The sequence below is a fragment of the Hemiscyllium ocellatum genome, chromosome 14 (assembly GCF_020745735.1).
Source record: "Hemiscyllium ocellatum isolate sHemOce1 chromosome 14, sHemOce1.pat.X.cur, whole genome shotgun sequence".
In the NCBI taxonomy this organism is placed as follows: Eukaryota; Metazoa; Chordata; class Chondrichthyes; order Orectolobiformes; family Hemiscylliidae; genus Hemiscyllium; species Hemiscyllium ocellatum.
Window position 1 is genome coordinate 67,928,518 of NC_083414.1, and position 25,739 is coordinate 67,954,256.

A 25,739-nucleotide genomic window follows, 5' to 3' on the forward strand; every position below is an offset into this window, starting at 1 on the left:
CCTCAATAAAAACATCGGGGCACCTGGTATAACCAAGTTCACAGTTCAGTTTGGTGGCTGGGAGTCTCCAAAGCTATTGAGGACAAGCTTTCTAATTGTGTTATTTGTGCGATTTTAGTGAATAGATCTGCAACATAGCAGAACAATGTTGCTGAAGACAGTATTTCCTTGATACTGTCAAATGTCCAGTGTTGATGTTTATCCAAGACCAAGCATGGTCCTGTTTGACCATCTTTAATGTTGCAGAGACTAGTAACCCGCGTATAATTTTCTATTAATAGTGGGGCTTCCTGCAGTGAAAGCACTCAGGGTGGTTTCCCAGCTGTTTCCTGTCCAGATCTCATCATTTAATGGTCAGGGACAGTTCTGCTTTTTCTGCATCACTTTCCTTTTCTCTCCAGCTTGTCTGAGGGTATTTACTTCTCCTTTATCTCCCTTTGGTGTGTGAAAGTTTCAAGACCACAGTCTATCTGAGTTTATGAAATTGGCAAGGGTTTAAGAGACTTTGAGTTCCACAAGAACAATTACTTCACAAACATTTTGGCAAATGGCTCCAATTTAAGTATTTGCAATTAACAGTCAAAAACAAGCTGCTTAAGCCATTCAAATTTCTGTTATGTATGGTTAGGCTATTTTTGGCGGTACGGAATCTTTGGTACTAACTGATACACATCTAAGATAGCACCTTGTGTTGCCTCTAGTTAGTTGCACTCCCCTCAGACAAGAGGGAGTAAACTTAGTAAAATCTCCTTGTCCTACACTGCAACAGCAGTGTCGACTGTTGGACTAAGGACCAGTGTTCCAAAAGACTTTAATAAATCTGTTGGACTGTAACCTGATATTGTGTGACCTCTGACTTTGTCCACTCCAGTCCAATGCTGGCATATTCACATCATTGTTGGACTAGCCACTTTACAGTACTTATTATTCAAAAGAGACAAAGAAACTTCTTTATCATCAAACACGGGGATTGATGTGAATAAATTTGAATACTATAATTAGATTAGATTAGACTTACAGTGTGGAAACAGGCCCTTCGGTCCAACAAGTCCACACCGACCCGCCGAAGCGCAACCCACCTATACCCCTACATTTACCCCTTACCTAACACTACGGGCAATTTAGCATGGCCAAGTCACCTGACCTGCACATCTTTGGACTGTGGGAGGAAACCAGAGCACCCGGAGGAAACCCACGCAGACACGGGGAGAACGTGCAAACTCCACACAGTCAGTCGCCTGAGTCGGGAATTGAACCCAGGTCTCTGGCGCTGTGAGGCAGCAGTGCCAACCACTGTGCCACCATGCCGCCCTTAAATCTGCATTAAGGTGGTTTCCTCACCAGAGGCGACTTCAATGGTACATTAGGATTCCCCCTCTCAGCTCAAAATGTTTCAAGTTAAACTCCATTTCTTCATCCCTTTCTTGCTTCTCTTTCTCCTTTTCCATTTCATTACAGTTAAATTACAGTAAATTTCCAGTGTGATTCTTGTCTCTCCTTGTCTCTTTTTCCTGTTCCTGGAATTCTTTTCCTTTTCTTTCCTATTGGAAATCTAGTTCAAATTTCTGCTGCTCCAATTTTAATTTATCTATTTCAACACCTTAAATTTCAACCTCTAGATGCTTAATCACCTGATTTGCAATTTCTGTTTGCCTAGCTTTCAGGTGGAACTCTGCCTTATAGTGCCTAGCCACACTCAACTCTGCTATCAACCACAACATTCTGGAAGTTATCACATCCTGTATTGTAAAAGCATTGAAGTGTGGAAAGGAACTTGTACATAGGGTATTGTATGGTAGTGTCCATACCTCTGAGCCAGGAGGCCTGGATTCAAGTCCCATCTCCTTCAGGGGTGTGTAATAGCATTGCTGAACAGATTTATGAAACAATATCTTGAAATATGAACATCTTAGTTTCCACTTTAATATTGCCAATTCAAAAGAAAACCTTTTTGCATTTTGTAAATTAGTAGCTTCTGAAGGAAAAAAAAATTTTCCTCTTTCCATTTCTTTGGTTATTCTGTGGGACTATCCCAGACTCCAAGCATTCCATCTTGGTAAGGCCAGGTGAGGAGGGTGTGATTTAGCTCCCCTCTTTTAAACTTCCCCATTGGCTGCAATGAAGATTTAACTTCTTGTTATTACAGGAAGTTCAATTAAAATTTAGCTAAGGAGCCAATTAGAAGTTAAAGTTTTCTTACATGAAAGAGAGAACATATTTATTGTCTGCTAACCCCAAACAAAAGTAATAAAGACATTAAGTCAAGCATACAGACAAAAAGTGTCCAGTATGACAGGAAGATGAAAGGAAGATGCTATTTAAAGCCTTTAGGGTGATGTGATGCACGACATTTTAAATGGAGATCCACAGTTGTTAAATTGATGCCTTGAATCTTCAGCACTAGTGAAAATTGCAGCTATCCTTTGAGTTTTGAGTGTTCGAATGTTTCAATTTAATTTGGATTGTCATAACGTGCTCTTTGAGAGGCAGAGCTTTCTCAGTTGTTTTCAGCTCTGCAATCAGAAATCCATCTTCTCTCTTCAGCAACAAGAAGTTAATTGAAATGCATGCTTATGTACTTTATGTCTGAAATTATTGTCTCCAATCTTGGTAATTTCAGTGTTATTTTCCTCTCCAACATGTGAAAATACATATACCAGCTTAAGTAAGCAATGAGGAATTTTCACACCTCCTTGGTTGTTGGGGGTAGGATAAACCGTATTCCAGTCACCAGTACTGTAAAGGACATGTAGGTCTATGTACGTATGTACAAAAGTTAATAGGCATACCAGCAGGTGGTCAGGCCATCTACCAAGGTTATTTGTACAAAACACAATTCATGAAATAAAAAGAGGAGTAGTAAAATTAAAAAAAAATCAACTGATAGTATTTTATTTTTCAAAAACCTGCTAAAACTGTTAATAATATAAGATAACTCTTTGCATCAAAAACAGATATTCACAGTAAAAAATTCTTCTCATCATGTATCACAAATATTATGGGATAGTCAGGAAGAGACCACTGAAAAACTAGGGTCAACTTATACACGAGGTAGATTAAATATAGAGGACAATTTATACATAAGATTGACATATAGACAAAGTACGTACAGTACACTGCACTTTGGATGCTGCCTGAACTGCTGTGCTCTTCCAGCACCACCAATCCAGAATCTGGTTTCCAGCATCTGCAGTCATTGTTTTTACCACCATAATGGCCTGGCACCTGACCTTACTGTAATATGGTAAAATTAATAGCTCTAGAAAATCTCATTTGAATTTGTTGCATTTGTTCAGCTCCTATACCTTGTGGATCTGTTACATATCTAAGTAAGGTGGCCCTATCATGAGCACTTCTTATTTGGAATAATATCAAGAGTATACATAATTTGAAATCCTCTATCGACATTGAAGCGTAGCTGTTAACTGTCCACTCATTTTCGTTAAGTGTTCCTTGGTTTGTGAAGTCATGTAGTTAATGGTTGGAAAGATGAGGCTTCAGCCATGGTACATGCCAGATAGCATTAAACATCAGTTGGCGTCCAGGCTTATGCTTTTCTCGTCAGTTGTCACACCACCAACTCCAATTGCACTGAGTATAGATTCCCCATACAGGTAGTTCTTCTATTATGCAATATTTGTATTCTTGTGTAGCCCCGCATTATAGAAAAATCATGCTTTAGGAACAGTGCTTAAAGTGTTGGCAATGTAATCGTGTTACAGCCAACACATGTTTTAAAAGTTCGTTCTATAGAAAGAGTGTCCTCGATTCATCAATTGTGTGATAGCAAATTCGCAATAACGAAACACGCACTGTAGCAGAACGACCTCCACATATATCACACCCCGTCAAGTTCTCACTCGATTAGCACTCACTTTATATATAATTATCCCTCATTCCTTAATTCTATTTGATTTCAGGCACCCCTGTCACAACATGTTAGATAATAACAGAAAGGAGTGACACTCCAGCATCAGTGTCTAATTTGCAAAATGTCCACTGACCATTCAACATAGTATTGGCATTCTAGACATTTATTTTATGTCATTTCTTAAGAAGGGTACTTCCTGTCTGTTGCTTTCAATGACTTGTTTTTCTGAATTGGTATAAACAGTTTGCTGTTCCCACATCTTCCCACCCTACCTTTTGTAAAAATGCCATCCCGTATTCCCAATTCCTCCGCCTCTGCCGTATCTGCTCCCAGGAGGACCAGTTCCACCACAGAACACACCAGATGGCCTCCTCCTTTAGAGACCGCAATTTCCCTTCCCACGTGGTTAAAGATGCCCTCCAACGCATTTCGTCCACATCCCGCACCTCCGCCCTCAGACCCCACCCCTCCAACTGTAACAAGGACAGAGCGCCCCTGGTGCTCACCTTCCACCCTACCAACCTTCGCATGAACCAAATCATCCGTCAACATTTCCGCCATCTCCAAAAAGACCCCACCACCAGGGATATATTTCCCTCCCCACCCCTTTCCGTCTTCCGCAAAGACCGTTCCCTCCGTGACTACCTGGTCAGGTCCATGCCCCCCTACAACCCATCCTCCCATTCTGGCACCTTCCCCAGCCACTGCAGGAACTGCAAAACCTGCACCCACACCTCCTCCCTCACCTCCATCCAAGGCCCTAAAGGATTCTTCCACATCCATCAAAGTTTTACCTGCACATCCACTAATATCATTTATTGTATCTGTTGCTCCCGATGCAGTCTCCTCTATATTGGGGAGACTGGATGCTACCTAGCAGAGCGCTTTAGGGAACATCTCCGGGACACCCGCACCAGTCAACCACACCGCCCTGTGGCCCATTTCAACTCCTCCTCCCACTCTGCCGAGGACATGGAGGTCCTGGGCCTCCTTCACCGCTGCTCCCTCACCACCAGACGCCTGGAGGGAGAACGCTTTATCTTCCGCCTCGGAACACTTCAACCCCAGGGTATCAATATGGACTACAACAGTTTCCTCATTTCCCTTTCTCCCACCTCACCCTAGTTCCAAACTTCCAACTCAGCACTGTCTCCATGACTTGTCCTACCTGCCTATCTTCTTTTCTACCTATCCACTCCCCCTCCCCCCGACCTATCACCTTCATCCCCTCCCCCACTCACCTATTGTACTCTATGCTACTTTCTCCCCGCCCTCCTCTAGCTTATCTCTCTACGCTTCAGGCTCTCTGCCTGAATTCCTGATGAAGGGTTTTTGCCCGAAACGTCGATTTTACTGCTCCTTGGATGCTGCCTGATCTGCTGTGCTCTTCCAGCACCACTAATCCAGAATTTGGTTTCCAGCATCTGCAGTCGTTGTTTTATCCAATATTGGTGAGCTGCTCTGATTACAGATGCGGGTGTTTATCCCCAGTGTATTCTGGTGTCCAAGGCTTTTTAAGTTTCCTATCCTTTACCAATGTCAGCTGAGATCACTCATAGACAACTGGCAGATTACATACCACTGTTAACATGTAGGAATGTCAGAAGCAGGTTCTGGAAACTACATATACACAGATGCGCGTATGACATCAAGCTTGTGCAAACTAAACATTTCATTACTCACTTACAGGAACACAAGTCTCCAGTATTATTCCAGAATATTAGATTAGATTAGATTACTTACAGTGTAGAAACAGGCCCTTCGACACAACAAGTCCACACCGACCCGCCGAAGCGCAACCCACCCAGACCAATTCCCCTACATCTAACACTACGGGCAATTTAGCATGGCCAATTCACCTAACCTGAACATTTTTGGATTGTAGGAGGAAACCCACACTGACACGGGGGGAATGTGCAAACTCCATGCAGTCAGTCGCCTGAGGCGGGAATTGAACCCGGGTCTCTGGTGCTGTGAGACAACAGTGCTAAACACTGTGCCACTGTGCTGCCCAAATATTGTCAGGGCCCATATCCTTTGCAGTATCCAATGCCTCCAACCATTTCTCAATATGACATGAAGTGAATCAAATGAGCTGAAAACTGATATCTGTAATGCTGGGGATCACTGGAGAAGGCTGAGATGGATCATTCATTTGGCACTTGCAGCTGAAGAGTTTTACAAATGCTTCAGAATCTTGTCTTTTGTACTTAAATATTGGGCTCATCTATCATTGAGGATGGGGATGTTTTGGAGTCTTCTCCTCCAATGAGTTGTTTAATTGGATGTGGCAGTACTGCAGAGTTTAGATCCAATCTGTAAGTTGTGGGATCACTTAGCTCTATCACTTGCTGCTTATGCATGTTTGCCATATAAGTATCATATGTGGTAGTTTCACCAGCTTGACATCTCATCTTTAGGAATGCCTAATGCAGCTCCTGGCATGTCCTCCTGCACTCTCTATTGAACAATCACTTATTTATCTATTTGAATCTATTTGAAGAAGCAAGGTGCTCTTACATTGTCTAATATTGTGCTAGGGATGAACTTGATTAATTCACTACTTATTGCACCTCGGGAAGCATACTTGTTGACAGCTGATAAAGAACTGGTCATGTATTTAAAAACTCCTGAGAAGAAATGCATAGGTTAGGTAGGCTGTGCATGAAGCAGCATGGGAGATAAGAATGTTGAGTGAACAGCAACACAAAGAAACAACTGCAAACATGAATATGCAAATGAACTGCAGTCAGATTAACGTTTTATAGTGGGTGCTGAGGGAAAATAGCTTTGTATTTAAAAAAGAAGCACACACACTTTGAACACATGGATATGAATCTAATGATTTCCCCATGTCGAATCGAATCAACCCATCATTATTTACAGATTGAAACTCACACTGGATATAAGTGGGACATTCATCACAAATGACAAAGAAAATGTTTGAGATTCCTTAGCTGCCTTCAGGTGCAATATAAATATCTTTGCTTCCATTATAAGGTCAGAAGTGGGAACAGTTGTTGATGATTGTATAGTGTTCAGCACCATTCATGACTCCTTAGATACTCCCTTCCACTGCTCCCTGCCACCACCAACCAGATTCATTCCTCCCACAGACCAACCAGTCTACCTGTCTTCACCTATCCTCACTTCACAACCCTGCCCCTGCCACCCCCTTTATCTGCAGCTCCCTTTATACCCATCTCCGGTCCTGAAGAAGAGTTACACCGAAGACGTCAACTTTTCCATGCCCTGATGCTGCCTGGCTTGCTGTGTTCTGCCAGCCTCCTTCCTAACTTCCCTAGATACTGATGCAATTTGTGTCTATATGCAGCTAGACCTGGACAACATCCAGGCTTGGGCTGATGTAGCAAGTAACATTGTGCCACAAGAGTCCTGGGCAATGACCATTTCTAATAAGAGAGAATCTAGCCATTGCTCCTTAATGTTCAACGTCATCACCACTTTTGAGTCTTCACTGTCAATATCCTGACGTTATTGCCCAGAAACCAACCTGGACCAGCCAAGAACTGGTCAGAGGCTAGGAAATCTCCAGTGAATAGCTCATCCCTGTCTCCATAATCCCTGTTCACCATTTACAAAGCATAAACCAGGAGTGTGATGGAGTACTCTTCATTTGCCTGCATGAGTGCAGCTCCAGCAATAGTTGACACCATCCACCACAAAGCAAACCACTTGACTGGCACCCATAAACTACCATCAACATTAATCTGCTTCACCACAGATGGCGAGTGCCAGCAGCACACAGCATCTACAACTTGCAATGTAGCATCTCTAATCAAGGGTCCTTCAACAACACCTTCCAAATCTTCTATCTAGAAAGACAAGAGCAGCCAGGACAGAAGTACCTACAACTTATCCCACCTGGTCACACATTATTTTGACTTGGAACTATATTCCAAATTCTTCATTGTTGCTGTGTCAAAAGTCTGGAATTATTTTCCTAAGAGCCCCACTAGTGTCCCTTGGTCTGAAGGGGTGCAGTGGTTTAAGAAGGCAGCTCACAGCCAACTCCTCCAGGACAATTAGTGATGGACAATAAATGTAGGCCTTGCCAGTGAATTTAAAAAAGTGATTGAAAGATACTTTTTAAAACACTTTTATAAACTTTTATTTACACAATATTGCATCTTTCTAAATTCACCAATCATAACTTGAGTCAGTGTTTATTTATAGTGAATCCCCAGTTAATGTCTACTGCTTACCTGCTATTAACTACAATTGTCACACAATTAATGGATTCCCTTCTCTCTATTCAAATAATAAATAAATAAAGTTCAAATATGCAGCCAAAATTTCAAAATAAGTTGAAAGACAAACCTCTATACAGTATCTGGTATAAAACCTAGAATAACGAGCCACCTCCTCCTCTAAGTCCCTCAGCAATTTGTTCATACATGCATTTGTTTTGTAAAACAATCAGTTACTGACTTGCATCCACCAAAATTAATTTCAGAAACTTATTTCAAGCTAGCAAGGTCAATCCAAAACCTTTTCTCATGCATACTTGTTGAGGAGTACTATCCTACAATGAAAGAATATTTACATGACATGAATAGCATGAAGAATCTCAAATCAAATATTTGACAATGGAATCCTATAACTACTATCTTCGCAAGAACCAATGTTTCAGGAGTCACAGTACTTTTAGCAATCTTTTGTATTTTATCATTTCGAAGCTGAGGGAAGACAACACTTATCCGGACCCAGAAAAATTATAATGAAATATGCTGCATCAGAATGAAGAAAAAATTCATGTCACTAAGGTTTTATGTTCTTTGGGTCACATAAGGATGAGAACTTAAGCATGTGATTCTCCATATTCAATATTTTCATGTTCTATTCTTCCTTAAACTATCCTCTAATTTGAGAGTTTCATTATCACACATAAACAAAAACTATCATTTAGTTGGAGAGCCCAAGGGGTTCAACTGGTCAATTGTGCTTGCAATTGGTCTGCCTCTTTTTTGGTGAATGATCATCCCCCTGTGATTACCTCATACAAATGACATGGGTATAAGTAGCACTCTCTAAACAGGACTGTTGATATAAGGACTATTCCTGACCTACTCTGCTCAATATCTAAATCAATATAGTTAAAAGCCTCACGAGCCTCACTCTTACTTTTAAATTCTACACAAGTGTTCTCTAATCTTCTTAAGCATAACATCACTTCTTGAATTTAAGTGCAATCCAGGATCAACCCGGAGGAAACCATAGAATAAACAGTTTATTTTTAGTTCTATATAACTCTAAAACCAAGTATATATAATTACTAATTTTGTCCTCTACTCACCAAGTCTCAATGTGAAGTGAGTTATTGCACATTATCTGCCAGTGCCTTGAAGTCTGGGTTGTAGTTTGAGACTACTAATTGTATGCAGCCCATAAAATGAGTATTGGCAAGACAGATATGATACTTGGACTTGATTATCTTCATTTGAGATAGTTCTGTATCACAGAGGAATGTAGAGTCAAAATAAACTTTCACTTGAAAAGCAGAGGATGTTGAGTGAGTACTTTTCTATTTCTAGGAATCCCAGTCTAAAAGTCAATGACCCTTATCAGACTTTCAGCTCAATATCATTTTGAATAGTAATTATTTCCATCAAGAAACAGAAAATAGGAACAGGAATAGGCCATTTGGTTTTTTGAGTCTGCTGCACCATTCAATTTGATCACAGAAAATCATCCTACTCAATACCCTGTCTTGTTTTTGCCCCATATCCTTTGCTCCAGGTACCTCCACTACTTTGGAAGTCAAATATGCAATGGAATTTAGTAGTCAACCCATCAATGTCATCTTGAAGAATGGACCTGAGACAAACATGACACTTTTTTCCATCATGTCTCATTCCTGAAATTGCCACTTGAATTCCTGTGTTAACGTCCTCAGGTGTGCGCACAGGTTTTCTGGATAAAACACATTTTCTTTCTTTTAAAAAAGTATTTACTCCAGACTCAGGAAGAGTAGCAGTGTTTTTTAAATTTCAGTCTGGGGCTTAGTGACCCGTGATGTTCTGTAGGGATCGGTTCTGGGACTTTTGTTGTTTGTGGTTTTTATAAATGACTTGGATGAAGAAGTGGAAGGATGGGTTAGTAAGTTTGCAGATGACATGAAGGTTGATAGACTGGTAGATAGTGTGGAGAGCTGTTGTAGATTGCAATGGGACATTGACAGGATGCACAGCTGGGCTGATAAGTGGCAGATGGAGTTCAACCTGGAAAAGTGTGAAGTGATTCACTTTGGAAGGTTGAATTAGAATGCAGAATACAGAGTTAAAGGCATGATTCTTGGCAGTGTGGAGAAACAGCAGGATCTTGGGGTTCATGTCCATAGATCCCTCAAAGTTGCCACTCAAGTTGATCGGGTTGTCAAGAAGGTGTTTAGTGTGTTGGCTTTCATGAGCAGAGAGATTTAAGAGCTGTGAGGTTATGCTGCAGCTCTACAGAGCCCTGGTTAGACCACACTTGGAATATTGTGTTCAGTTCTGGTTGCCTCATTATAGGAAAGATGTGGAAGCTTCAAAGAGGATGCAGTGGAGATTTACCAAGATGCTGCCTCGACTAGAGGGCATGTCTTATGAAGAAAGGCTGAGGGAGCTAAGGTTTTTCTTATTGGAGCAAAATAGGATGAGAGGTGACTTGATAGAGGTGTGAAAGATGATGACAGGCGCAGGTAGAGTGGATAGCAAGAGACTTTTTCCCATAGTGGAAATGTCTATCATGAGTGGGCATAATTTTAATGTGACTGCAGGAATGTTTAAGGGAGATGTCGGTAAAGCATCAGACTTTTGGGGCGGCACGGTGGCTCAGTGGTTAGCACTGCAGCCTCACAGCACCATGGACCTGGGTTTGATTCCAGCCTCGGGTGACTGTCTGTGTGTGGAGTTTGCACATTTCTCCCAGTGTCTGTGTGGGTTTCCTCCGGGTGCTCTGGTTTCCCCCCAAAGTCCAAAGATGTGCAGGTCAGGTGGATTGGCCATACTAAATTGCCCATAGTGTTAGGTGCATTAGACAGAGGGAAATGCGTCTGAATGGGTTACTCTTTGGAGGGTCAGTGTGGACTTCTTGGGCTGAAGGGCCTGTTTCCACACTGTAGGGAATCTAATGTCAGAGGTAGGTTCTTTACAGAGGGTGGTGGGTGCATGGAATGCACTGCTAACAGTGGTAATAGTGATAGATACATTGGGGACATTAAAACGACTCTTGGATAGGCACATGGAAAATAGTACAATGCAGTACATACAGGTTAGTCTGATCTTAGGGGGCCAAAAGACCTGTACTGTGCTGTACTGTTCTATATTCTAATTTGGAAGATCACAAACCTAATTTCAACCTGAATGCATTCACAGGACTGATCACGTGTGTTATGCCTTTGTCCTCTGCTTGCACTTCGATTGTTCAGTTTTGACACTTTGTGTATAAGGAGCCTGAAGCTGAGCAAACACAGGTTGTCTGACAGTTCACTCCACATTTCATTGGTTGATTTTGAAAAGTGACAATATCAGCTACAGAATCTAAAAACTTTTGCCGGACCTTCCTGTGACTTAATCATGTCACAACAGCATAGAGGATTACTTCACTGCAGGCAGCATCAAGTTTACAATCTTAACAACTCTCATTAAATTAGAAAAGCTCATGATTTTACTTACCAATGCTTTCTGGTGGATTATACATTGGTAATTGACAAATCAGGATAATTTCTGCAAAATATAACAAAGCCTGTTCTTCTGCCAAAGCATGGCTGGTGCAGCATCAATTATGATGGAAACCAGTTTCTTGACTGGAATGTTTTTCTCAAACACATCTCTTTTGAATGTATTGTAGCTATCCTTACCTCTTATTGTCTCTTCAATGGGCAAAAGAATGAGATGATCCACTTTAGTTATGTCCTTAAACACAATCATCTGGGCTGTGTCTGTTATGTATGGATTCATCAAACCACAGTGAGAAGCATTCACAGTCCTTCCAGATCCCCCTGTAGTTACTGAAAGACGTCTTTAGACAAAGAGTCCACTTGCCTTGCTATTGTGGGAACATCAAATGACATGCTCTGGATTGCTATTATTATTTCTTCTTTCTTCTCAAAATCTTTTAATAAAGAGTCAGTGGCCACAGTCATTGCTTCTTTAATTCTGTCTGTGAATGATTTCTTGTATTTTGCTAAATGGCACCAAATGCAAAGTGATGCTTTAGTGCAAATCTTTTATTGTTGGTTTACATAAAAATGATGGTTCAGCTTTCAAAGTGGCCTTCAGGTCATCAATTTTCTTTGTCTGAAGAAAGCTATTCAAGGGAAAACTATCCTTGGATTTACTGTACATCATTGTGCAGTGTCACACTAAATTCCCACCTTTATTTATCAATATACTTTGTTGACATATAAGGCAAGTTTGTTTGAACAAAAATTGTTTTCCTGTGGAAGTTGTACATTTTTTGTTTTCTTTTTAGATTTCCTGATCCTTATTGCTTTACCTTGTGTGACAGTGTGACATCACTCTGCCACAGTTCATGCAGGTCAGCCTCTAGATCCGTGCTTCTGGAAATTCCAGAATGTTGATGGATGCTTTAAAATGTGGACAAGTGGGAGGTCACCTCTGTAGTATGATTTATTTCTGGGGTCCCTGGTCAGTTTGTGTTGCTCAGATATTGGATGTGGGTTGTGGTAGTGTTCCCCACAATTATTATTTGCCCTACAAAGACTTATCAGATAGGCAGCTGAAGAAAGAAAACTGCAGGTCTATAAAGGAGCGGTACTACATGGACTGCTCTTGCAGACAGTCTGTATGGACATGACAGGCTGAATTGTCTCTTATATTTAGAGTCATGTAATATACTGGTTTCACACATCTGTTTCTGGAATTTATTTGTTTGCACTGCCATCACAAAACGTATTTTACCTGTAATGATAGCCCAGCTGGAGCATAGCTGGCAAATCCTGTTGAGAGTATGTACATTCTCTAAATTCATTGTTTCTGGGAACGGAAGTCATGCAGCAGGATTACAATCAAGATGCATGCGTGCTGAGGAAATTTTGGAGGAAACATAGGTCAGCTGTCATAAACACGCACAGTGAGAATTCTCTACCCAGATGGTTGTGAAGGCTCAGTCTTTCAGTATATCTACAGTAGTATATTCTTGATTATAAATGGCATAAAAGGGTTACAGAGATGCCGTGGGTAAAAAGCATTGGAGTGTTTGATCAGCCATGATTGAATTAAATGTTAGAGTATGTTCGACAGGTTGAATGATCTGATCCTGTTCCTACCTTCCAAACATCCCTTTCATCATAACTGAATAGTGACATACTAGAATGTATATGTGAACAGGGTCAAATATGGCTGTGATGTTGCTCACAAGATGTTGACATTCATAAGTCTCACATTTGGACAGTTGTTTCTTGAATTAGCTGCCAGCTCAGCTCAGTTGATGCAGCTCGGGCCTCAGAATCTGATAGTTCAAATTAGGATTTGAATGCCTAACTATTACCCAACTTACCACTGTCACCAGTACGGTCCATTCCCTATGCCCAATTATGCCTTTTAATATATCTTCCTAATCCAGCTCAGCTAATACCTCATGCTTTCATAATTTCCCCTATTCAAACTGAACATCCTTGCTTCAGATTGAACTACTTCACATTTAAATATAATGTAAAATCCTATCATATTGTGGTCAGTCATCCCTCAAGGTTCTTTTACAGCAAGATTATTCATCAGCCCTTTTCATTACATAATACAAGATCCAAAACAGCCTGTCCTCTAGTTGACCTTTCAACACACTACTCTAGAAAACTCACTAAGAACACCAGAAACTCATTCTCCACAACATCTCAATTAGTTTACTCAATCCATATGCAGGTTTAAGTTACCCATGAGTACTGTGTTGCATATGCTATTTCATCCTCTGGCTTTACTATGCTCCATATTACTATTTGATGGTTATTAATAACTCTAACCAAAGTCTGCTATCCAATGCTGCTTCTCAGTTCCACTTAGATTCCACACATTGTTCTTCTGATCAGATATTCTCCCTTATAATGTAATGACCCCATCTCATATAATCAGTACAACCTCACCTCCTTTTCCTTCTCATTTGTCCTTCAAGCCCTGGAAAAGCAAGGGCAGCAAGTCCTGGAACAGTGTGGGCTATGAGCCTTTGAACTGTGCAAGCAGAGCAAATCCTGGAGCAGCGAGCAAGTAGTGCGCCCTCGGTGGAGACCGGTACAGGGGAGGAGTTCTGAACTTGCCTTGGAGCAGCTGGGAGCTGGTACAAAGCAGACTGGAGGCCTGGAGTGGAATAGGGATGGCTGCTGGACTGGCTTCTGGTGCAGGCGGTCAGACCACATGCGGAAGCCCTGTGCTGAGCTGCTACAATGTAATGTTAATTTGAATTTTTTTTACCTTACTGTAATGTCAATCCTTTAATGACGCCTTATTACTAACTTATTTTTTAAAACTTCTTTTTATTCCTCTGTTGTGTCCAAGATTTGTACCTAGATACTTGTACATAAGATGGCACCATAAGAGACAGCCATTGGAAAAGATTTTCACTGTACTTCTACAATGGCATACATGTGACAATAAGAGTCTATTCTATACTAAATGTTGAATATACTTAAATATTTAATTCTCAGTTTTCTGTTTCAGTTCTTTTTTTCTTTCCCTGAGTCAAGGGATAACTGCAGCTTTCAAGGTGCTCTTTGGCTTAACAGGAGGGAACTCTTTCACTTGGATACATTCTGACATTTTTACTCACTTGATTATTGGTAGGAAAGAAAGCTCTTTTACTTGCTGAGATACTTGCTATTTCTTTCATGCAATTTGCTCCTGAAGTAATGGGGTTGGAAATTTTGTTACAATACTAGGTTGAAAATTGAGATGTATTCAAGGTTTTCTGACCTCCAGAAGAGCAGCAATGAACTAAAGGAAGACTTATATTTATTTAGCTAATTTCATAGTCTTTAGACATCCCAAGGCATTTCATAACTAATTAAGTTCTTCTAATATAGTGTCACCGTTGTAATGTAGAAGATGCATGAGGAAATTTGTGCAGAAAAATCCAACAAAACCAATGTATTGAATAGTTTCAGTACGTTGGTTGGGAAATAAATGTTTGCTAGGAACACCAGGGAGAACCATCTTGCTCTGAAGCCATAAGACCTTTTACGTTCACTTGAGAGGACCTAAGGTGCCTTAGTTGAATGTCTCAATTGAAAGACAACCATCTAACAGTGCAACACTTCTTCAGTAATACACTGAAGAGTTAAACCTAGATTCTGTGTTGAAGTCTCTGGCATGGGATGTTAATTCAGAACCTTATTCAATGCTCTCCTTAGTGATGTTGGTACAAACTGGCTTTCCACTCAGAAATACCACTGGACAAAGATGGAGAAAAACCCTGAAGAGATGTATCTTTCAGCACAAGCTATTTATTTCACTATGTACTGGAAGTCAAGACTTGGATGTCCTTTACTGGGTGGTTTTGTGTCTATTGATGATAATTATCTAAATACTTGGAGAAAGTTTGTCAAGGGAGAAATAGTGACAGATTTTACATGGAAATACATCTCACTGATAGACTTGCAACAATGCTTTAGCAATCCCTCTGTTTTGTAAGTAACACACAGAGTAGTGTAACATTATTCATCGGGATAAATATCAAAGCCCTACAGGGTATTGTGATATTGTGGCTTATTTATTTAGGATTGGTAACCTATAGAGCATATGTTCAAATCCTATCATAGCAGTTTTGAAGTCAGAAATAAGATTGGAAATTTTTAAAAAATGGTGCTACTGATGGAACTACTAAGAGTGGCTATGAAGTTGTCAGTTTCTTTTTAAAACTGAACTAGTTCATGAATGTACTTTAAGGGAAAGAAACCCCTTTCCTCTTCTGGTCTATATCTGATTAGTGTTCTACATTAATGGCTGATGACTTTAATTGCCTTCTGAATTGGTTTAGCAGACCACTCAGAAGTATCAAAGTGAAAGTCACCACCAGACTGTCAGGGTATAGGAGCCTTGCATCCCCAAAGAAGGCTCTTTTGAATCATGGGAAACAAAGACAGGACAGGAGTCTTGTCAGGAGGCAAGACTGTAGCATATCAACTTGATCATAAAATAAAGAATTAAGCAGTATGTAAGCATTGTTGTAGTTAGATTTCACAAACATGAATTTCTCTCCCTAGCACCGCAACCACAGACAGACATCTACCTGTAGTCCAGCAGTCTCTCCATGAGGCGAGTTACTGACAATACGAAAGAAACACCAGTTTCTCTCCATGTTTCTTGTTCAATCTTCTCTAATAAACTGTGAGTACAAGCAAAAAGAAAGTTGTGAACGTTCCCTTCTGCAGCAAACCTCCCCAAGCACAGCCTGCTATCATTTTGGTAACATTTTAAAAAAATCTTGGGTGTTTTAATCTTACCTAGGATAAGGCCCAAAGAGCTGGGTGCTATTTCCAGGCAGCAAAAATTAAGCAAAGACAAGGATATTAATCACATTAGTACTGCATGATGTTAAAACTATGAGTTTACACATACCAGCACTGAGTCAAGAAATACCTACAATGCTTAAAGTTGATCATAGTGACCTTGACAAATAAAGTCATCCCACCATTGGAAAGTCAAGTGCAGTAGAAGGAGCACTTTACTGGTGAAATTCATTATTCAGCCATCAGTGTAAACAGAAAAATTAAACACTGTTACTTTTTGTATTTAAGTCCTGAAAGGTTGGAGACTAAAGCTGATGGTTTTCATGTCCCTCTGGTGTATGTATAATGTCAGATTTGAATCACCTTCAACTCAGAACTGAATGGAATAATTAACTAAAATATAGCATTTGGATGTTATAGCTTGTCAACTCTCTTTTAGATACATTTTTCCAGGAATGTCACCTACTTTCATAAAAGCTCAGACTAGCCAGATATAGATACAAAACATGAAAGAACGTGATCCCACTCACTCTAGAAAGAACTTGCACCAACATCTTCATAGAATGTTTCTCGGCTGAAACATCCTGTTTAACCCAAAACATCTTCATGAGTGTATTGTACCACAACTCTTCTAGTTTAATCCCAAAAGTCTTTAACATTTCTTTGACAAAATCACATGCTGGAGCACGGAATAAATTTAAGGATCAGATAGAAAAACTTTCAATTAGTCATCGTATAAAGGATTATGGGGAGCAGCTAGTAAAATGGAATTGAGACTGAGATGAGATCAACCATGATCGAATTAAATCATGTAGCAGGCTCAAATGGCTGAATTGCTTACTCCTGCTCCTTGTTCTTAATATTTTGTGTATTCTGAAATATCCCCTTGAACATTTTCACTACATTTCTATTGACAGATCCCTCGACCAATTTGCCAGTTCACTTTAGCTAGCTCTGCTTCAAAATCTTTATAATTACCCTGAACCAAGAATAAAATTGTAACATTCCATTCCTCTCTCTCACACAAATTGAATGTAAAATTCAGTCATATTATGATTGTTGCTACCAAGGATGCCATAATTGTGAGGTCATTAATTAATCCTGTCTCATAATCCTGTCTGATTTATGATTGGCACTGCAACATGTTGTTCTAAGAAATTATCCCAAAAATGTTCCAGGAACTACTTATCTAGACTACCTGTGAGGACAAATTGACAGTGCAGGCATTAGGAGGGGCTGAAAGGAAAAACAGACAATGTCGGTTTACTGGTAATCATAAACACATACTGCAAAAACGTAATGATATGACTGGATAATACAACCATGTGTATTAGTTCAAATACGATTGGTTAATGTAATCACATACATTAGCTTGGAATGTGAACTATATGAAAATGTTTGAGTAGAGATAGGAGTGAGCAAAGTGTAACAATTTGATTGGAAGTTATTATTTGTAGGAATACTCAATTGGAAGCTTGTTGTCTGTAAAATTAGGATAAAATATTTGACCTTGTGATAAAAATTTCAGCTGCATGTCAATTTCTTAACATGTATGAATGTTTAAACAAAGAAACTTCAGCCTCATCTGGTCTAAGAGAAAATAGAAGGTTAAACTCACCCTTACACAATCTTTGCCTATCTGACTTTTCCAATTGATATGTAGTTTACAATATCATTGTACCTTTTTGACAAGCTTCCATTACTACTTCCTTTATATGGCACGGCAGCACAGTAGTTAGCACTGCTGTCTCACGGGTTATATTCTAGCCTTGGGCAACTGCTTGCATGGAGGTTGCACATTCTCCCCATGTCTGCATGGCTTTCCTATGGGTGCTCTGATTTCCTCCCACAGTCCAAAGTTGTGCAGGCTAGGTGAATTGGCCATACCAAATTGCCCATAGTGTTTTGTGCATTAGTCAGGCATAAATATAGGATAGGGGAATGGGTCTGGGTGGGTTACTCTTCGGAGGGTCGGTGTGGACTTGTTGGGCTGAAGGGCCTGTTTCCATACTGTAGATAATCTAAAACAATCTAATCTAAAAAAAATTTAAAAAACTTTGATCCTTTGTTTCTTGTCACTGAACCAATTTTGGATTCAACTTGTTACTTTTCCTTGGGTCACATGGGTATTACTTCTCTGACCAGTCTACCATGTGGCAACTTGTCAAAAGCTATGCACGAACTGATGAATCAAATATACTAATCTCACACTTGTTACCTCCTCAAAAAATTAAATCAAGCTAGCCAGACAACTTTTCCTTAACAAATCCATGTTGACATAATTAAGATGTATATAATGGTGAGGGATATAAATAGGCTAGACAAGAATAAACCTTGCATGTTGATGGAAGCATCAAGACAACATGCATAGATTTCAGGTGAAGAGTAGATGGTTTAGAGGAGATGTGAGGAAAAATATTTTCACTAAAATAGGGGTGGGAATCTGGAACTTACTGCCTGTAAGGATGGTAGAAGCAGAAACCCTCACAATATTTAAGTAGTATTTAGATATGCACTTGTGATACCAAGACATACAAGGCTTTTGGCCAAGTTTTGGAAAATGGGATTAAACTAGTTCAGTGGTTGTTTTTGAATGGCATGGACTTGATGGGCTATAGGGCCTTTTTCTGTGCTGCAGATCTTGATTACTGACTATGATTATCATTCAACGCCAGGTTATAGTCCAACAGATTTAATTGGAAGCACACTAGCTTTCAGAGCAACGCTCCATCAGGTGATAGGAGTGTCGCTCTGAAAGCTAGTGTGCTTCCAATTAAACCTGTTGGACTATAACCTGGTGTTGTGCGATTTTTACACCCCAGTCCAACACTGGCATCTCCAAATCATGACTATCATTAATTAACTTATGTAATTTTAACACACAATTTATACCGTTTCTCAGAACATTTTCCCAAATAATACATAATTGGCATCAAGGTTTAGCTGACTGGTCTATAACTATTCAGAGGTTTACACAAGGACATATTATCATTGTACATAATTAAGTTTGTTTTCTAATTGGGGAGCGGTCACAGCACAGAAGCAGATAAGTGGTTTTAAGCACAGCCTTAAAATAAGTCTGCAGTAGGGAGTAGAGTGGATTTTTTTCTTGATTATATGTTTTATTGAGTTATGTCTCTTGATTAAATTTAAAATATAAGCTATATAATGGAGCTGTGTTTTATAGAGGAATAAGACAGTGCTCTTTTCTGGGTTTGTAGATTGAAAGAAGCAAAAATGGCCCTGAGTAGAGTGGTATGCTCTTCCTGTCGGATGTGGAAGTTTAGGAAGAGTTTACGGGTTACTGAGGATTATACTTGTAATAAATGCCGTTGGTTGCGAATCTTATCAGATCGAATGGATGGGTTGGAGAGGCAGTGAGGAATGTGCAAGAGCAAGGGGATGCGATGAATGGCAGTTAGAGGAAGGCGGGGGGGGGAAAGTCACTGATGCAGTCACATAGATGGGTTAACTCCAGGAAAGGTAAGAGAGGTAGGCAGGTAGTGCAGGAGTCTTCTGTGGCTATCCCCATTTCAGTTTCTGGTATTGAGACTGGCTCTAATGTAATGAGCGATACGTCGGGTTCCAAGCGATCGATTGTGTTAGGGGACTCTCTCGTTCGAGATACAGACAGACATTTCTATGGCTAGCAGCGAAAAATCAGAATGGTGTGTTGCTTCCCTGGTGCCAGGATCAAGGATGTCTCAGAGAGGGTGCAGAGTGTCCTCAAGGGGGAGGGGGAAAGTAGGAGGTCATTGTACACATTGGAACCAAGCACATAGGAAGGAAAAAGATTGAGATTCTGAAGGGAGATTGCAGAGAGTTAGGCAGGAATTTAAAAAGATAGTCCTTGAGAGTAGTAATATCTGGATTACTCCCGATGCTACGAATTAGTGAGGGCAGGAATAGGAGGATAGAACAGATGAATGCATGGCTGAGGAGTTGATGTACGGGAGAAGGATTCACATTTTTGGATCATTGGAAGCTCTTTTGGGGTAGAAGTGACCTGTATAAGAAGGACAGATTGCACCTAAATTGGAAGGGGACTAATATACCGGCAGGGAGATTTGCTAGAGCTGCTCAGGAGGATTTAAACTAGTAAGGTGGAGGGGGTGTGGGGGTGGGGGGGGGAATCACAGGGAGATAGTGAGGAAAGATTTCAATACGAGACTGGAACAGTTGAGAACAAAGGTGAGTCAAACAATCAGAGCAGCTGGGACAAAGCTGAGACAAGGCAGGACTGATAAATTAAACTGCATTTATTTCAATGCAAGAGACCTAACACGGAAGGCAGATGAACTCAGGGCATGCTTAGCAACATGGGACTGGGATATCATAGCAATTACAGAAATGTGGCTCAGGATAGGATTGACAGCTTAATGTTCTAGGATACAAATACTATAGGAAGGACAGAAAGAGATGCAAGAGAGGAGAGGCAGTGGCATGTTTGATAAGGGATAGAATTACTGCTTTACTTAAGGAGGATATTCCTGGAAATACATCCAGGGAAGTATTTTGAATGGAAGTGAGTAACAAGAAAGGGATGATCACCTTATTAGGATTGTATTATAGACCCCCTAATAGTCAGAGGGAAATTGAGAAATAAATTTGTAAGGAGATCTCAGTTATCTGTAAGAATAATAGGGTTAATATTAGTGGATTTTAATTTTCCAAACATAGACTGGGACCGCCATAGAGTTAAGGGTTTAGATGGAGAGGAATTTGTTAAGTGTGTACAAGAAAATTTTCTGATTCAGGATGTGGTTGTACCAATTAGAAAAGGTGCAAACCATGACCTATACTTGGGAAATAAGGCAGGGCAGGTGACTGAGGTGTCAGTGGGGGAGCACTTTGGGGCCAGCGACCATAATTCTATTAGTTTTAAAGTAGTGATGGAAAAGGATAGAACAGATCTAAAAGCTGAAGTTCTAAATTGGAGGAAGGCCAATTTGGACAGTATTAGGCAAGAACATTTGAAAGCTGATTGGGGGCAAATGTTTGCACTTAAAGGGACAGCTGGAAAATGAGATAATGAGAGTCCAGAGAAAGTATATTCCTGGTAGGGTGAAAGGAAACACTGGCAGGTATAGGGATAGCATTACAGCTGTACTTAGGGAGGATATTCCTGGAAATACATCCACAGAAGTTATTTGGGTGGAACTGAGAAATAAGAAAGGAATGACCACCTTATTGAGACTGTGTTGTAGACCCCCTAATAGTCAGAGGGAAATTGAGAAACAAATTTGAAAGGAGATCTCAGTAATCTGTAAGAATAATAGGGTGGTTATGACAAGGGATTTTAACTTTCTAGACATAGGCTGAGACTGCCATAGTGTTAAAGGTTTAGATGGAGATGAATTTATTCAGTGTGCACAAGAAAATTTTCTGATTCAGTATGTGGATGTACCTATGAGAGAAGGTGCAAACCTTGACCTACTCTTGGGAAATAAGGCAGGGCAGGTGACTGAGGTGTCAGTGGGGGAGCACTTTGGGGCCAGCGAACATAATTCTATTAGTTTTAAAATAGTGATGGAAAAGGATAGACCAGATCTAAAAGCTAAACTTCTAAATTGGAGGAAGGCCAATTTGTATGGTATTAGGCAAGAACTTTCAACAGCTGATTAGGCACAGATGTTTGCAGGTAAAGGGACAGCTGGAAAATGGGAAGTCTTCAGAAATTAGATAACGTGATATTTTTGTTAGGGTGAAAGGAAAGGCTGGTAGGTATAGGGAACCCTGGATGACTAAAGAAATTGAGTGTTTGGTTAAGAAAAAGAAGGAAACATATGTCAGGTGTAGACAGGATAGATCGAGTGAATCCTCAGAACAGTATAAAGGCAGTAGGAGTATACTTAAGAAGGAAATCAGGAGGGCAAAAAGGTGACATGAGATAGTTTTGACAAATAAGATTAAGGAGAATCCAAAGGGTTTTCACAAATACATTAAAGACAAAAGGGTAACTAGGGAGAGAATAGGGCCCCACAAGGATCAGCAAAGCGGCCTTTGTGTGGAGCCACAGAAAATGGAGGAGATACTAAATGAGTATTTTGCATCAGTATTTCCTGTGGAAAAGGATATGGAAGATATAAAATATAGGGAAAAAGATGGTGACACCTTAAAAAATGTTCATCCTACAGAGGAGGAAGTGCTGGATGCTTTGAAAAGCATTAAAGTGGATAAATCCCCAGGATCTGATCTGGTGTTCCCTAGAACTCTTTGGGAAGCTAGGGAAGCAATTGCTGGGCCTTTTACTGAGATATTTGTATCATCGATAGTCGCAGGTGAGGTGCCGGATGACTGGAGATTTGCTAACGTGGTGCCACTGTTTAAGAAAGGTGGTAAGGGCAAGCAAGGGAACTATGGAATAGTGAGCCTGATGTCGGTGGTGGGCAAGTTATTGGAGGGAAATCCTGAGGGACAGGATTTACATGTATTTGGACAGGCAAGGACTAAGTAGGGGTAGTCAACGTGGCTTTATGCATGGGAAATCATGTCTCACACACTTGATTGAGTTTTTTGAACAAGTAACGAAGAGGATTGATGAGGGCAGAGTGGTAGATGTGATCTACATGGACTCCAGTAAGGTGTTTGACAAGATCCCCCATGGGAGACTGGTTAGCAAGGTTAGATCTCATGGAATACAGGCAGAAAAAACCATTTGGATTCAGAACTGGCTCAAAGGTTGAAACAGAGCATGGTGGTGGAGGGTTGCTTTTTAGACTGGAGGCATGTGACCAGTGGAGTGCCACAAGGATCGGTGCTAGGTCCACTACTTTTTATCATTTGTATAAATGATTTGGATGTGAGTATTAGACGTATAGTTAGTAAGTTTACTGATGACACCAAAATTGGAGGTATAGTGGACAGTGAAGAAGGTTACTTCAGATTACAACAGAATCTTGATCAGATGGGCCAATGGACTGAGAAGTGGCAGATAGAGTTTTAATTTAGATAAATATGAGGTGCCGCATTTTGGGAAAGCAAATCTTAGCAGGACTTATACACTTAATGGTAAGGTCCTAGGGAGTGCTGCTGATCAAAGAGACCTTGGCGTGCAGGTTCATAGCTCCTTGAAAGTGGAGTTGCAGGTAGATAGTTGCAGGTAGGTTGAAGAAGGCGTTTGATATGCTTTTCTTTATTGGTCACAGTATTGAGTACTGGTAAAAACAATGACTGCAGATGCTAGAAACCAGATTCTGGACTAGAGTGGTGCTGGAAAAGCACAACAGTTCAGGCAGCATCTGAGGAGCAGGGAAATCGACATTTCGGGCAAAAGCCCTTCATCTTTCCTGATGAAGGGCTTTTGTCCGAAACATCAATTTCCCTGCTCCTCAGATGCTGCCTGAACTGCTGTGCTTTTCCAGCACCACTCTAGTCCAGAGTATTGAGTACAGGAGTTGGGAGGTCACGTTGCAGCTGTACAGGCCACTGTTGGAATATTGCGTGCAATTCTGGTCTCCTTCCTTTTGGAAAGATGTTGTGAAACTTGAAAGGGTTCAGAAAAGATTTACAAGGATGTTGCCAGGGTTGGAGGATTTGAGCTATAGGGACAGGGTGAATAGGCTGGGGCTATTTTCCCTGGAGGCTGAGGGATGACTTAATCGAAGTTTACAAAATCATGAGGGACATGAATAGGATAAATAGACAAAGTCTTTTCCCTGGGGCGGAAGAGTCCAGAACTAGGGGGCATAGGTTTAGGGTGAGAAGGGAAAGATATAAAAGAGACCTAAGGGGTAACTTTTTCACTCAGAGGATGGTATGTTTATGGAATGAGCTGACAGAGGATGTGGTGGAGGCTGGTACAATTGCAACATTTAAAAGGCATTTGGATGGGTATATGAATAGGAAGGGTTTGGAGGGATATGGGCCAAGTGCTGGCAGGTGGGACTAGATTGGGTTGGGATATTTGGTCCACATGGACGAGTTGGACCGATGGGTCTGTTTCCGTGCTGTACATCTCTGACTCTATGACACATCTTACACAACGTCCATTTCTTTTCTTTTGGTCAAACACATTCACAGATTGGATCAATTCTGAATAATGTGTTCCTTCTCCACTTCAGACTATTTGTAATGTTACTGATTCTTTCTCTGCACTGCTTACAGGAGGCTGAAGAGTTCACGGTAATTTTCATCTCCTTTTCCATCGGATACCAGACTGTCCAGTTTATCGATGAGCTCTGCTTCTACCTGCAACAGAGGAACAAGAAGTAAAAACTTTTGCAAAGATGTTATCCGTAATTGGGACTGGAGCTGTGCAGGAACAAACAGAAAGCAACCTGGGAAGGTAAGAGATTATAAAAACTTAACTTGTGGATTTGGGGCCTGCACTTCAGGACAGAGCTGAGTGGGAGAGAATGGAGAGCAGTCTGGGAAGGTAAGAGATTCTGATTTTAAACAGTTTTGACTGAGGAGAAACTGAAAAGTGACATCACAGGAAGGCTGTGATTTGATTGGCTAATAAGAGTCTGGGCTGTAGAGCAACTTGGAGTGGGAGGGTAAAGATTCAGTGGTTATGGTTGTGGATAAAACCAGAGCAGAGGTTCTGTTAACGGAGTATGAACAGCTAGGAGCTAAATTAAAAAGCAGAACCAAAAAGGTAATAATCTCTGGATTCCTACCTGAGACATGAGCTAATTGGCACAGGGTCAATAATATTATGCAGGAAAATACATGGCTCAAAGTTTGGTGTAGGAGAAATAGATTTGAATTCATGGGACATTGATACCAGTACTGGGAATGAGGGGATCTGTTCAGATGGGACGGTCTTCATCTGAATTGTGCTGGAACCAGAGTCCTCGCGAATTGCATAACTGGGGCTATAGACAGGGCTTTAATCTAAATAAGGGAGAGGAGAGAGATCAGTTATAGGGGAAATTAGAAAACCCGAATGAAAAGAGGAGGTAAGAGCACAGAAGTCAGGAGAGGTTATTAAAATCTCCAGCACAGACAGAAATAGGACAGAATGTAAAAGATGGTTAGCAATCAAACTTCAAGCAGAGATGCATGGTGAAGAAAAACAAGCATAGTACAGGGAGGATGAGGCAACCATGGCTGACTAGGGGAGTCAGGATAGCATAAAGCAAAAGAGAAAGCATATAATGTGGCAAAGGGCAATGGGAAACCAGAGGATTGGAAAGCTTATAAAGACCCACAAAGAACATCAAAAAAAGGAATAAGGAGGGAGAAGACTAAATATGAGGGGAAGCTAGCCAGTAACATAAAGGAAGACTGTAAGAGTTTCTTGAGATATATAAAGGGCAAACGAGAGGCAAAAGTGGAACTGGGCTCCTGGAAAATGGCACCAGAGAGATAGTAGTGAGGAGCGAGTAAATGGGTGAAGAACTGAATAATTACTTTTTGTCAGGCTTCAAAGTGGAAGACAGAGTAATAACCCAAAAATTCAAG

General features: G+C 40.6%; 1 protein-coding gene across 1 annotated transcript in view; it reads right to left on the bottom strand.

Moving 5' to 3' along the window:
- Positions 1–25,739, bottom strand: part of dock3 (dedicator of cytokinesis 3) — a 721,249-nt gene that overhangs the window by 121,483 nt on the left and 574,027 nt on the right. Inside the window, exons 33-35 of the mRNA XM_060835046.1 lie at positions 24,436–24,521; positions 16,326–16,352; positions 16,112–16,207 (exon numbers count right to left, since the gene is read on the bottom strand). Of these exons, the coding sequence (XP_060691029.1) occupies positions 16,112–16,207; positions 16,326–16,352; positions 24,436–24,521 (209 nt within the window). The remainder of the gene's footprint in view (positions 1–16,111; positions 16,208–16,325; positions 16,353–24,435; positions 24,522–25,739) is intronic.